Source organism: Panthera uncia (genome assembly GCF_023721935.1).
Source record: "Panthera uncia isolate 11264 chromosome A3 unlocalized genomic scaffold, Puncia_PCG_1.0 HiC_scaffold_11, whole genome shotgun sequence".
In the NCBI taxonomy this organism is placed as follows: Eukaryota; Metazoa; Chordata; class Mammalia; order Carnivora; family Felidae; genus Panthera; species Panthera uncia.
This window is the reverse complement of record NW_026057578.1, coordinates 27029184-27044096: the sequence shown is the minus strand read 5'-3', so window position 1 is coordinate 27044096 and position 14913 is coordinate 27029184. Positions and strand designations below refer to the sequence as shown.

The 14913-nt window shown below is 37.9% G+C and overlaps 1 protein-coding gene across 4 annotated transcripts in view; it reads left to right on the top strand.

Annotated features, from left to right (window-relative positions):
- Positions 1-14913, top strand: part of CSNK2A1 (casein kinase 2 alpha 1) — a 51569-nt gene that overhangs the window by 11168 nt on the left and 25488 nt on the right. For 3 of the 4 annotated variants that reach the window (XM_049650996.1, XM_049650998.1, XM_049650999.1), the window contains one exon: positions 14519-14728. The exons of the other annotated variant lie outside the window; for it this stretch is intronic. In XM_049650996.1, the coding sequence (XP_049506953.1) occupies positions 14628-14728 (101 nt within the window). In that variant the 5' untranslated portion in view covers positions 14519-14627. Of the gene's footprint in view, positions 1-14518; positions 14729-14913 lie in introns of those variants that run through there. 4 annotated transcript variants of the gene reach the window in all.

Sequence of the window (14913 nt, the reverse complement as noted above, 5' to 3'; positions counted from 1 at the left end):
CTCTCTCTCTCTCTCTCTCTCTCTCTCTCTCTCTCTCTTTCTCTGCCCCTCCCCCACTCACATGCTCTCTCTTCCTCTCTCTCAAAATAAATAAACAAACATTTAAAAAATAAAATTAGCTGTAGATCAAATACTCATCATATTTGATGAGCCAAACTTCTTTCCTCGATTTTGAGCATGAACAGGTCCGTACGCAAGCAAAGTTGATTTTTGACAAAATATTGTTTGTTACTGTCCTAATATTCAGTCTGCCAAACATGTATGGAATACATTACCATGCTAGGCATTTTGATAAATATAAGGCATATACCAAGAGAAATAAGTTATGGTCTAGGTTCTTGGTTTTATAATTTGTTGAGGAGAGGGAATTGCATAAACAAAACGTGATAATGTAATGAGTATATGGGGGTGCTTTGGTCTAATAGAGGAACGTTTGGCTTGTTTGGGAGAGGCATGGAAAGGCTTCATCGTGGATATAAAACTTGGCTGATTGTTGAAGGGTGAGTAGAGTTTCTCCTAGCCGGCATTATTGGAGGTCATAAAATTACAGGCACAGAGAAGGAGGAAAAAGCATATTCAGTACGCATTTGCTTAACATTTTAAAAGTTTTTTAACTTAAAAAAAATTTTTTTTAACGTTTATTTATTATTGAAAGACAGAGTCAGAGTGTGAGCAGGGGAGGGGCAGAGGGAGAGGGAGACACAGAATCTGAAGCAGGCTCCAGGCTCTGAGCTGTCAGCAGAGCCTGACGCGGGGCTCGAACTCACAAACCGTGAGATCATGACCTGAACTGAAGTCGGCGCTCAAGTTTTTTTAACTTTTTAAAAGTGTTAGAAATGTTAAACAATAGTAAAAAAGACATTAGAACAGAGGTTGTAAACTGATACCGGTTACAGTTACAGTACTGATTAAACAGGTTATGGAACTACTTGGGGTTTTCGTTTCTTCTTGTATTAGTTTTAGTAACTCTTTTTCCTCTAGAATTTCAAATTTACTGGCATAAAGTTGTTCATACTAATGCTATGTTAAATTTTGTTTTAGTATACAGCATATGATATTTTACCCATTAAAATTTTTTATTTTTAATATCAGTATAAGTAAAATTGGTCCCTTTTTGTGCATACAGTTTCAGTGGATTTTAACACACACAGAGATTCAGGTAACCACCATCACAACCAAGACATAGAGCAGTTCTATCACTTCTGTCATGTACCCTCAGTAGTCACTCCCAGCCACCCACCTGTATTCTCTGGCAGCCACTATTCTGTTCTCAGTCACTATAGTTTTATCTTCTCAGGAATGTTATATAAATGTATCTGTGTGGCTCAGTGGCTAAGCGTCCGACTTTGGCTCAGGTCATGATCTCATGGTTCATGAGTTCAAGCCCCGTGTTGGGCTCTGTATTAACTGCTCAGAGCCTGGAGCCTACTTCAGATTCTGTGTCTCCTTCTCCCTCTATCCCTCCCCACTCATGCTCTGTCTCTCTCTCTCTTAAAAATAAACAAACATTTGTAAAAAGTATTTTAAAAATTTAGAAAAGGAATGTTACATAAATGTAATCAAACAATGTATAATATTTTGAAACTGGATTTTTTTTGTGTTTGTTTTTTACACAACATGTTGCCTTTGAGTTTCATTGAAGTTGGATCAATGGTTCCTTTCCGTTGCTGAGTAGTAGTATTCCATCGTATGGATGGACCACAGTTTATCCATTTAGTTAACATTTTTTGCTGATTATGAATAGAGCTGCTGTAAATGTACATGTATGGGCTATTATGAACATAAGTTTTTATTTATCTAGGGTAAATATCTATGATTGGGATTGCTGGGTCATCTGAAAAATGTAATTTTAACTTGATAAGAAACTGCCAAATAGTTTTCCAGAACAACTATACCATTTTGCATTCCCATCAACATTTCTGAGAGTGGTTGTTTCACATCCTTTCTAACATCAAGTATTGTCAGTATTTAACTTTAAAAAAAAATTTTTTTTAATGTTTATTTTTGAGAGAGAGAGAGACACACACACACAGAGTAATCGCAGGGGAGGGACAGAGAGAGAAGGAGACACAGAAGCCGAAGGGGGCTCCAGGCTCTGAGCTGTTAGCACAGAGCCCGATGCGAGGCTCGAACTCACAAAAGGCGAGAGAGATCATGACCTGAGCTGAAGTCAGACGCCCAACCGACTGAGCCACCCAGGCACCCCAGTATTTAACTTTTTTGATTTTGAAATAATTTTAGCTTTACAGAAGAGTTGCCAGTTCCCCCTAGTGTTAACATTTCACACAACTGTGACACTTTATTAAAACTAAGACGTTAACAAGGGACACCTGGGTGGTTCAGTTGAGCAAGTGTCCAACTCTTGATTTTTGGCTAAGGTCATGATCTCATGATTCGTGAGATCGAGCCCTGTGTCAGGCTCCATGGTGCTTTGGGATTCTCTCTCTGCCTCTCCCTGTGCCCCTCCCTTGCTGATGTATGCATGCTCAAAACAAATAAATAAACTTAAAAAAAGTAACTACAGTACAATACTACTAACTAAACGACTTTATTTGGATTTTACCAGCTATGTGCTTTTTCTGTCCAGGATCCAATCCAGAATACTACATTACATTTAGTTGTCATGTCTCCTTAGTCTTCTCCAGTCTGTGACAGTTTTTCAGTCTTTCCTTGATTTTCAAGACTGACACTTTTGGGAAAGACTGGTAAAATTGTAGAATGTCCTTCAGTCTAGGTTTGACTAATGTTTTCTCATGATTAGATTATGGTTATGAATTTTTAAGAATACCACAGAGATGGCGTGTCTTTCTTATCACATTGCATCAAGGTTATATGATGCCAACGTAACTTATTGTTAGTGATGTTTATGTCGTGTCTGCCATGTTTCTCTACTCTAGAGTTATTATTTCTCCTTCTACCTACTTCTTCATTAGAAGGTCTTTTCTAAGTCCAACCCAACTTCAAGGGGAGAAACATTAAGTTCCAGTTCTTTGAGGGAATATTTGTGGACTGTGTTAAAACCACCAGAGAGATTAGTGAGGAGATACTTAGAGGCTATGCAGATAATCCTGTTTCTCCTAAAAGTTTTGCTCCCCAAGTTAAGCATCTGTCAGTGGATCTTGGCCGCAGTAATTTACTGTTTCTGGTCCTAATGGTGATTTTCTATTTCTTCCTGAATGTATATGTAAGTTGGAATTCTTATGTAGGGAAGATTTTCAAAATTTATGTAATTATTTATATAGGGCGGACTCATGGATATTTATTTTACTCTTTAGGGTTATGATCGAATTCCATCGTTCTATCATTCAAGCTTTGGCAATGATGCTCTTTCACATTGGTTTTCATGTCCCTTCGACTACAAGATTTGCCAGGCTATCTTGTATTTTTCCTGCCCCATTCTTGAATCAGCCATTTCTCCAAGGAGCTGTCATTTCTTTTATTGGAGAAAATTATTGAGAAACCCAAGATTGGGCGTAGTCATCGTCATTGCTACTTGTTGACACTGCTTCTAGGTGCTGTCAGTGGACAGAGCTAGGAATTTGCATTCAATAATATTCACTCTTTTGTGGTGTGCAGTTCAGTGGGTTTTGACAATGCTTAGAGCAATAAATCCACCTCTACAGTATGAAAAAACAATTTTGTTGCTTGGGGCAATCACTCCTCTGTTCTCTGTCTTTATGGCTTGCCTTTTCTAGAATGCCCTACAAATGGAAATATATATTATGTAGCTTTTTGGATATGGCTTCTTCACTTAGAAACATATATTTAAAATTCATCCATGTTGCTTAAATCGTAGTTTGTTTTCCACTGTGTGCTTGTACCACCATTCGTTTATCCATTCACCTGTTAGACATCTTGGTTGTTTCAATTTTTTCGCAATTATGAATAAAGCTGCTATCAGCTTTTCACCTGTAGGTTTTTGTGCGAACATTGGTTTTCACTTGAATAAAATACCTAAGAGTGGGAATACCTAAGAGAATGTATGGTAAGTGTTTAATTTTATAAGAAACAACCAAACTGTTTTCCCAAATGGCTATATAGTGTGTTGTGTTCCCATCAGGAATGAATTAGTTTCTGTTATTCTGCATCCTCACCAGCTTTTGGTATTCTCAGTTTTTTATTTGAACCATTTTAGTAGGTCTGTAGTGTATTTAATTTTTACTTTAATTTGACTTTCCCTAATGACTAACAATATTGTGTATCTTTTCATATGCTTATCCGTAGATCTTCTTTTGCAAAATGTCTGTTCAGATCTTTTGCCTGTTTGTTAATTGGGTTGTTCTCTTATTGTTGAATTCTTTATATATTATGCATATAAGTCCTTTATCATATATGTGATTTGCAAATGTATTTTCCCCATCTGGCTTATTTTTCCATTAACAGTGCTTCTCACAGAGGAGAAATACTTTAATGTTAATAAAGTCCAGTTTAACAATTTTTATCTTTATGGGTTGTGTTTTGCTGTTACGTTTGAAGACCTCTGCCTAATCCTAATTCCTGGCCACTGGATCACAATATTTTCTTCTAAAGTTTTGAAAATGTTTCATTTTGTATTTAGATCCACCATCTATTATGAGTTATTTTTAATGTTTATTTTTGAGAGAGCGAGCAAGTGCCCACAAACAGGGGAGGGGCAGAGAGGGAGGGAGACAGAGGATCTGAAGCAGTCTCTGCGTTATCATCACGAAGCCCTACCTGGAGCTCACCTGAGCCCAAGTCGGATGCTCAACCGACTGAACCACTCAGGTGCCTCTATTATGAATTGTTTTTTGTATAAGGTATGTGAGGTTTAGAGTCAAGTTCATGATTTTGCATATGGATGTTAAAATGTTCTAAAACCTTTTAGAGAAAAGATTACCCTTTTCCCATTGACCTGCTTTTGTACCATTGTCAAAAATCAATTGGCCATATTTGTAGGGATTTATTTCTGCACTTTCCATTCTGCTCCACTGTTTTATCCTTTTGTCATTACCACACTTTTAATAACTGTAGCTTTGTAGTAAATAACTTAAATAGTGTGCTTCCTCCAGCTTTATTTTTCTTTCTCAGAACTGTTTTCGTTATTCTAGTTCATTTGGATGTGTTTTTTTATTAGTCTGACAGTCTTTATTTTTTTCTGGATAATTTATTTCATTTATATTGAATATAATTAGCCATATTTCAGTTTAACTTTTTTCTGTTTATGTTCTGGGGTTTTTCTTCTTTTTTCTTCCCCCCCCCCCTTTTTTTTTTTTTTTGGTTCTTTTTATCATTCTATTTCCCCCCACTTTCTAGTTTTGAAATACATGGTATTTTTGTTATATAAGTAGATACCATTGTAGGTATTAAACTTGGAGCCATAATTGACCAAAGTCTAATATTAATAGTCAAAGGTTGCTTGAACTTTTCCATAGTTTTTCTCTTTTTTTGCTCTTTCTCCTTCAACACAGACCTTCCAAATGGGATGGATGGATGGATGTGTGTGTGTGTGTGTGTGTGTGTGTGTGTGTGTATACTTACATATATATATATACTTATATATATATATATACTTATATATACCCATTTTTTTTTTTTTTAATGTTTAATTTTGAGAGAGAGAGAGACAGAGCTTGAGTCGGGAGGGGCAGAGAGAGAGGGAGACACAGAATCCAAAGCAGGCTCCAGGCTCCAAGCTGTAAACACAGTGCCCGACGCAGGGCACAAACTCATGAACTGTGAGATCATGACCTGAGCCGAAGTTGGATGCTCAACCAACTGAGCCACGCGGACTTCCCGGGATTATTTTTTATCTTCTTTCTTTAGAGATCTTTGCTGGATGTAGAATTTTAATTTGGCAGATTTTTTTCCTTAGCACGCTGAAGGTATTAAACTGTCTTAGGCTTCATTGTTGCTTTTGGAAAATCAGCTGTTCTGCTGTTGCTTCTTTGAGTGTAATCTAACTTCTCTGTTTGCTTTTCAGATTGTCTTTGTCTTTGCTGTTTTATTATTGTATGTTTAGTTGTGGATTTCTTTTTATTTATTGTCTGGAATTTGTTGGCTTCTGGAATGTGTTTGTGTCTGATTGCTTCTGGGAAATTTTCAGCTGTTACACCTCTTTCAAATATATATTGCCCTTGCTGTCTCCCATTTTCTCAATTTCTTCTGGTACTGATCAAAAGTATATTAAACCATTTCACAGTATTATTCCTTTCTTCCTTTTCCATAGTTTTGACTTTTCTGCTATATTTTGGATAATTACTGGCCTATTTTCCTATTTCTTAGTTTTGTCTTCAACTTTGTTGAATTTACTCTTAAATCAATTCACTTGTTATTTTTTATTTCTTCCTAAACATTCTATTTTGTTCTTTTCACTTTTTGAAATCTGTTACTTTCTAGAGTATCCTGTTCCCTGCTAGTATTCTGAAGCTTATCTCATATTTCTATAAGCATAATCATGTTTTTTTTAATTTTTAAAAAACTTTTTTTAATGTTTATTTTTGAGAGAGAGAACACACAAGCAAGATGGAGGCAGAGAATCTGACGCAAGCTTTGTGTGTTCAGTGCAAAGCCTGATGTGGGGCTCAAACTCATCATCAAACCGTGAGATCATCAACGTGGTTGGTTTGAGTTTAATAAGATCAGAAGTCTCTGTATGTCTTTTCTCGGTTTTTTTCTGCCAGGTCTTACCCTTGTAGTCTTTTCTGTCAATACCTGGTTATCTTTGAGTACAGGCTGTGTATTCTATTTGAAAAATTATTTGTAGGAATCATTCGAGGTCTATAATAGCAAGGTGCTTTTTTCCCCCCCACAGAGAGCTTGTTCATATCAGGTATCTGGACATTACAGGTCCAGGAACCACCTGAAAACAATTTTTTTAATCTGATATTCCCTCCATAGAGTTGTATTTCTTTCCTGGATCTTCCACTTCTCATTCACTCTCACCCTAAAGTTTTAATCCTCTGAAGTCAGCTTATTATGAAAGTCTCCTATTAGACTTCTACCCTTTGAGGGCCCTGTGCTCTGGTTCCTGTCAGAACAAAATTCTAATTTTCAGGGATCAACAAAGACCCTTTGGGCTTGCTTGCTTCTCTGGGTTCTCATTTTCTCTTTACTATAGGCTATAATTGTTTATCTGTTTTATTTAAGAGAGAGAAAACAAGAATGTGTATATATGTGTGTGTGTGTGAGAGAGAGTGTGTTTTGTGTGTGTGTTTAATCCGTTCTTTTTAGCTGTTCTCAGTGGAAAGATTGACCCAAATAACCTAGCCCACCATTACTGAAGACAGGGAAATTACCTGCAAAAATCTGGGTTTCTTACTTTGAGAAGCTCCAATTACACTTTCGTGGATCTACACCCGCTAGCTCTTTATTTGTCCTTTCTAGGCATTTTGCTTTGTGACCTCTGTAGTAGAACTTATTTGTATGAGTGGAGAAAGGAAGAGAATGAGATCTGAACTGCAGTGGTTATGAGTTAATAATTTTTTGTTAAGGCACACATAGTCGAGTAGAGTGTTCTCTAGTGTTCTTCAAACGAGATATAAAAGGATTGCTGAGGGGTGCCTGGGTGGCTCAGTCAGTTGAGCATCCAACTCTTGATTTTGGCTCAGATCACTATCCCAGGGTCATGGAATCCAGCCCTGCGTTGGGCTGTGTTGGGCTCTGCACTGAGTGTGGAGCTTGCTTAAGATTCGTTTTCTCTCTCTCTCTCTCTCTCTCTCTCTCTCTCTTTCTTTCTTTCTTTCTCTCTCTCTCTCTCTCTCTGCCCTTCCCCCACCCGCCCTCCTGCCCCCACCCCCACCCCCAGAATAAATTAAAAAAAAAAAAAGGAATGCTGATCTGGTGTGCTGCTTATAGGGAATGACAAGGTATGCCAGCCTTTGGTAATTTTAGGGTATAACGTTACAGGTCTTTAAAATTCTTAACTTGTTTAAAGTCTTGTGCTTTTCAATTTCTTGTTTTACTGTTTTTCATCTGAGTAATTTCTGTGCATCCTTCAAAACTAAGCTTAGATGTTATTTTTTCCCTGGCAGCTTTCCCCAGACTTTGAGGTACTCCATAAATATTTGTTGAATGAATGACACTGGGTTGGTGGGTGACTTAAATTCCCTTCAATTCCTGCAGAGCATCTTAGACTTCACTCTTTCAAGCACTAATCGCTTGAGAGTGTGATGGTCTGTTTTCTTTGTCAAGGGCAGAGATAGTTTCTCTTTATTCTCCAAGGCCTAGAGAAATAATCCCTTCCCAGCAATAGCACACATTTCCTGATACATAATAATTGTTTAATAAATGCTTGCTGAGTGGACATTCTGCTCTTGATTTGAAAGGAAGAGAGAATGGGAAATTAAGGGGAACTATGGACATATGAAACAAGTAATTCCGATTGTGTTAACTCCTGCTTTTTTGTGTTCATTTCATAGCCACTTTGAAAGGGGAAAAGGCAAATTTCTATGACTGTTTGTCTTTGCTTCTGCAAGTCACAAGTATCTAGTTGTGTTCTCCCTGAGTTTGTTCCACAAATCATCTCTTTGCAGTGTATGCTGCCTGATTGCTAGGAAGAAGAGTTGATTCTCTGCAGCAGTGCTGAAAAGGTGTTGTTTTCCTTATACAACTGCTTTTCTTCTGAACAAGCATTCTTAAATCATGCAGTCAGTGCAATATAAGCACATTCCTCATTTTTTACCATAGAAATCTTTGCCGTCTAGATGATTATGAGATATTACTCATTCACTATGGCTTATCTAGGGTTGGGAGGGTTTATTTTGTTTTGTTTTTAAGATGGAGACCCTCATAAACATTAGGGTTAAAAGAACTAGTAAAACTGTATTGAAGTTTGAAAATGGACTTAACTTTTTAAATTTAAGGTTCCAGAATAATCTTTTCCAGTTCTGCTGGGAAATTTATTTATAAAAATACATTGGTACGATGATTAATCAGACATGCAGTTTTCTGGTTTGGGATCATTTACTAAGCCTCCAGTTTTCTTTTTAGTTGCCAGATTGAAAAACAGAAATCACATGGAGTAGAAGAGATTAGAGGGACAGATTGAGGAAGGCGAGAAGAGTTTTTAATAGAAATTAATTAGTTCTATATTCCATTTATGTTGATAAACCTATGATTTTGGCAGTACATGTTTTAGCCTCATAGTTAGATGGAGTTTTCATTTACTGGCATTTTATTAAAGAATAGGTCAAACAGAGCCATATAACTGGCTTTGGTTGTAGGTGTGGTCTGACTTTAATAGAGAAAATTTTACCAACAAGATAATTTTTCAGTTGATTAATTGGCTTCTGTTAGGCTAAGCATGAACAAACAAAACATAGCCATGTATTCAGAGTCATTCTGAAGGCTTTTTAGGCCTATGAAATTGTTATCAGCTAAAATTACACCTCCTTTTATGCAATCATACGAGACAGTAAGGATGAAGTTAGGTCATTTAAAATGGAATTATTAAGAAAGTTAATACTTTTTCTTCAAGTCAGATTTTCTTAGGATATGCTTGTATTACGAACACTAGGTAGGACGATTGATCATCAGGATATCTAGGACTCAGGTACTTTCACCAACTTCTAAACAAGCTGTTGTAAAAATTGCTAACATCAAGTTTCTCCAATATTCTCTTAATTTTAACTGTGGCCCTGTTATGAACAGAGGAAACTATAATACTGGGAGAGAGAGAACGTGCATGCAAAGGGAACAGCAACTCAGGAACCCTTGAGTTGTTCTCCCGATTCTCCTAGCTTTGTACCAGATTGCCAGAATAGGGCTACCCTACCTTTTGGAGGCAAATTTCATTTTCATTACATTTCATTTTTTGAAAAGAAACAGCCTTGATTTGGTCAACATATAATATTTCATGAACACCCTACAAAATGCAGAGCCTTGAACTGGCTACTGTAAAGTCAAAAGATAAATCAGACATGCATCTTGACTTCAGGGAGCTAAGTGTCTAATAAGCAAGTTAAGTTTTTTTTGTTTGTTTGTAATGTTTGTTTATTTTTGAAAGAGAGAGAGCTCAAGTGAGGTAGGAGCAGAGAGAGAGGGAGACACAGAATCTGAAGCAGGCTTCAGTCTCTGAGCTGTCAGCACAGAGCCCGACATGGGGCTCAAACCCACAAACTCTGAGATCATGACCTGAGCCAAAGTCAGATGCTTCAACGACTGAGCCACCCAGGTGCCCCAAGGAAGTTAAGGTTTGAAGACTATTGTATATGAGATACAAAGTGACCAGTTCTATGGGAATGCAAACACTTGAACCTTGCAGGTCGGCCACCTTCGCTTTGAATCCCAACTCTCTCCTGGATATTTATGGCCAAGCTACTAAACTTACTTAGGCTGTTTTCCTATCTGTAGATTAGGGAGAGAAATGGCTGCCTCATAGAATTGCTGTGAGGGTTAGATATTTAAAGCTGAGAGGCTCTTTTAGCTCCAGACTTGGAATATCTAATTGCTTGTTCAGCATCCTTTTTAATGTCTCCTCCATTTTAACCTTAAGTCCAAAACCTGATGAATGAGCTCTCTTCCAGAATGTTTTCTGTCTCCATAAATGGTATCAACAGAAATCTAAAAGTCACCTCCCACTTTTTACCCCATTATCTAGACGACCCTGAACTATTGATTTTACACCACAAATTTTGTTCCTCGAATTTGTGCACTTATCTCCATTGCTACCACAATTGGGCAAGCTTTCGTCATTGCTCCTGCATAAGTCACTGTTAACAGTCTTCTTTCTCCCTAAATCTGTTCCTCTGCTTGTCCCACATCCAGCCAGAGTGAACTCTTCAAAATGTACACATAGGTCACTTTTCTGCTTAAAACTCAACAGTGAGGGGTGTGTGGGTGGCTTGGTCAGTTAAATGTCTGACTCTTGATCTCAGCTTGGGTCTTGATCTTAGGGTCCTGAGTTCAGGCCCTGCATTGGGCGTGAATGTAACCTACTTAAAAAACAACTCCTCAATGAGTTTCCATTATCCTTAGTTTGCAGATAAAATCTTAAAGGCATTTTTGTCTCACCCTTGTTCTTCCTTGCTTGCTATTCTATTTCCAAGGACTAGCAGGATGTTTTTTCATAGTTGATGCTCATATAAAGGGATGGACAAAGGAAGGAATGTATGAAAGAACCAATCAGTAATTGCGAAAATTAGGCTGTCCCTTTATTTCTTTCTTGTTAGGCTGTATATGAACATACATACATATTTACAGAGGTTGCAAGTGAAATACTATTTCTAAATAAAATGTTTATCTTTAATGAGTTCTCTTTCCTATCTTTTCACTTCCCCTCTTTATCCCCAGCCTGTCACTGATCTTCTGTCCCTCTTTGTGCCATTTTATTTATCTGAGGTTGCTGAGGTACAGTTCAAGGACTCTCTCTTTTCTTCTCCCTATATAGTTCATGAAAGCCAACCATTTGAAATTCCTGTGAATGACTGTCTTACTATAAACAGATTATTTGGTATGCATGATAGTAAAGTGAAGCACGTCTTCCCGGTGTTGCAAAACTGCAAGCAGTTCCTCCCACTGGAGAATCAAGTCCGCCGTTTCATTAATTAGGTCCCAGCTGATGAGGCACAAAGCTGCAAGGGTCAAACAAGTACTTGAGAATCTCAGGAGTTTCATTAGTGAGTAGTCTTGCTCTCCTCTTCACAGAGAATGCCAAGGCCTTAAGAAAGCAGAGGAAGACTGGGTGATAAGACTGATAGATACATGGACTAGTAAATGGGAACTGGGGAATGTTTTCCACGTGACTCAGGTGATTTCCCAGAGAAAAAAATGAGGTCTCATTTTGTAATGTCATGTCCACCCATGATTGGCCCTCTGAGGCTGGGAGTTAACTATAGCTCCTGCAATTCTTGTATTTTTTTTTTTAAAGAAAACATGGTTAAATTGGTAAATTTTATGTTATGTGTATTTTACCAGTTTTTATAAATCACGTTATTTCAACAAAAAACAAAAGTGGTACAAAGAACATCTGTATCCCCTTTACTCAGATTTACCTATTGTAATATTTTTTTACCCCATTTGCTTTATTATGTGACTGTACTCTTGTGCACATGTAATTTACCATCTAAATGTTTTTATCATTTGATTTCATAGTATTTTTTTTTTATACCATTTCTCCCGCTCCAGTACAGGATACAGTCTAGGGGTAGGACATTGTATATAGTCATGTCTCTTTAGCCTTCTTTTTTTTCTTTTATAGTATTGACATTTTTGAGGATATAGTGTATCCCCCCTTTTTTTTTTTTTTTAAATATTTATTTTTGAGAAAGAGACAGAGTGCAAGCAGGGGTGGGGCAGAGAGAGAGGGAGACACAGAATCCGAAGCAGGCTCCAGGTTCTGAGCTGTCAGTACAGAGCCTGACATGGGGCTCAAACTCAAGAACCCATCTCATGAACTGTGAGATCATGACCTGAGCTGAGCTGAAGTAAGGTGCTTAACCCACTGAGCCACCCAAGTGTCCCTCCCCCCACCTTTGTAAAGTAGGCTTCACGTCCAGCATGGGGCTTGAACGCATGACCCTGAAATCAAGAGTCTGACCCTTTACCAACTGAGCCATCCAGGTGCCCCATTCCCTCACTGCTCCTTTTTAATAGAAGCTTCCTCATTTTCAGTTTGTCCAATGTTTCCTTGTAGTTAAGTTGAGGTTACACAACCTTAGCCAGAAACCTACATAAGTGATACGTTCTCAGGTTATAAAATCTGGAGACTCAATACATTTTTTTTTTAATTTTTTTTTTTAATGTTTATTTATTTTTGAGACAGAGACAGAGCATGAACAGGGGAGGGCAGAGAGAGAGGGAGACACAGAATCGGAAGCAGGCTCCAGGCTCTGAGCCATTAGCCCAGAGCCTGATGCGGGGCTCGAACTCACGGACCACGAGATCGTGACCTGAGCTGAAGTCGGACGCTTAACCGACTGAGCCACCCAGGCGCCCCAATACATTTTTAATTAAATGCAGAGTAAAGGGGATCAACAAATGCTGTAGGATTCTCTGAAAAGATAAATAGATTCGAATGGTCAGGGGAAGACATCACAGTTTACCCATTATCTAGACTTAGTTTACTGATTTGGTAGAAAGCGTGTTTCTAAAAGTTTACCACTTTTCCCTTTATGTCAAATTTTGCATTAGTTCAGGTAACATATATTACTGTCTTCTACCAGTTTCTATTAAGTTTCCTCCTGTATTAAATAAATCAGGAGGAAATTATTTGTTTTTAAATTTAATGAAATCAAGTATGACTTTCAAATGGCACAATTTGAAGGATTAAGGATCTATAATTAAGGATCTACTGATTATTATGCAAGGTTCCTGAATGATTTGGATTGTTACAAAAAGACATTGAACTTTGATGTATGTCTTTATTCCCTTCCTGGTTTCATAACCATTGGAGTCAGGCTAACAGTTGGTACTCCCGGCTTTGCCACTGTTCTATCTAGTCTTTTAGCACTCCTACTTGAGCTATGGAAAGCTACTCTTGCCAATGATTTCTGTGGAATGTATAAATGGTAGTAATGTTGATAGGTCTGTCCTCAGTGCCATTTTTCCCTTCCAGGCTGTCTTATAAAGAGCATCCAAACTTTAGATGATGCAGAATAGAATTAGGGCCAGCATGGTTTTAAGTATGTTTCTTGTTTTTTGTTTTTGTTTTCTTTCTCTTTTTTTCTTTTTCTTTTACTTTCCGGGTAATAGGAAACACTGTGGTTGACACAGTTGGGATCTAGTCATTGGTTAATAGGTAGAAGAGTCAGAGGTATATATTTTTTTTATTTTAGCTTGTTGTATTTTTTATTTTTCTTTTAATTGACATCCAAATTAGCATATAGTGCCACAATGATTTCAGGCGTAGTTTCCTTAGTGCCCCTTAACCATTTAGCCCATCCCCCCTCCCACAGCCCCTCCCGTAACCCTCAGTTTGTTCTCCAGATTTATGAGTCTCTTCTGTTTTGTCCCCCTCTCTTTTTCTATATTATTTTTGTTTCCCTCCCCTTATGTTCGTCTGTTTTGTCTCTTAAAGTCCTCATATGAGTGAAGTCATACGATTTTTGTCTTTCTCTGACCAATTTCACTTAGCATAATACCTATTCTCCAGTTCCATCCATGTAGTTGCAAATGGCAAGGTTTCATTCTTTTTGATGGCCGAGTAATACTCCATTGTGTGTGTGTGTGTGTGTGTGTGTGTGTGTGTGTGTGTGTGTACACATACACATATATACCACATCTTCTTTATCCGTTCATCCATCGATGGACATTTGGGCTCTTTCCATACTTTGGCTATTGTTGATAGCGCTGCTATAAACATGGGGGTGCATGTGTCCCTTTGAAACAGCACACCTACATCCCATGGATAAATGCCTAGTAGTGCAATTGCTGGGTCGTAGGGTAGTTCTATTTTTAGTGTTTTGAGGAACCGCCATACTGTTTTCCAGAGTGGCTGCACCAGCTTGCATTCCCAGAGTCAGAGGTATATTTGAGGCCATTATTATAAGATGGTTTTTTTTTTCTTCACACATGCTTTTTAAAAATAATTCCTTGGACTTTATGCATTTTGTGTTTGCAGTTTGAAGAAAACAGGTCTGAAACAAGGTCATACCCCCAGCTGCTTCTGAACACATTGACTGCCAGATCTCCAAACATCAAGTCCACCTTCATTCGCCAACCTGTCTGACATGTCGGGACCCGTGCCAAGCAGGGCCAGAGTTTACACAGATGTTAATACGCACAGACCCCGAGAGTACTGGGATTATGAGTCACATGTGGTGGAGTGGGGGTAATTATTTCCTCTTACTTCACTGTCCTCACTCATAGGGTTGATTCTTGTGTACTTGTTGAGTAATTTGTGTTAGGAATCCTTCCTTACTGCATTTATAAACCTCAAGATTAAAACCTGATTTGTGTTTTCTTCAGCAGTGAAGAAGCAACGTATTGCTTTGGCAAATTAACAGTTTTGTTGGG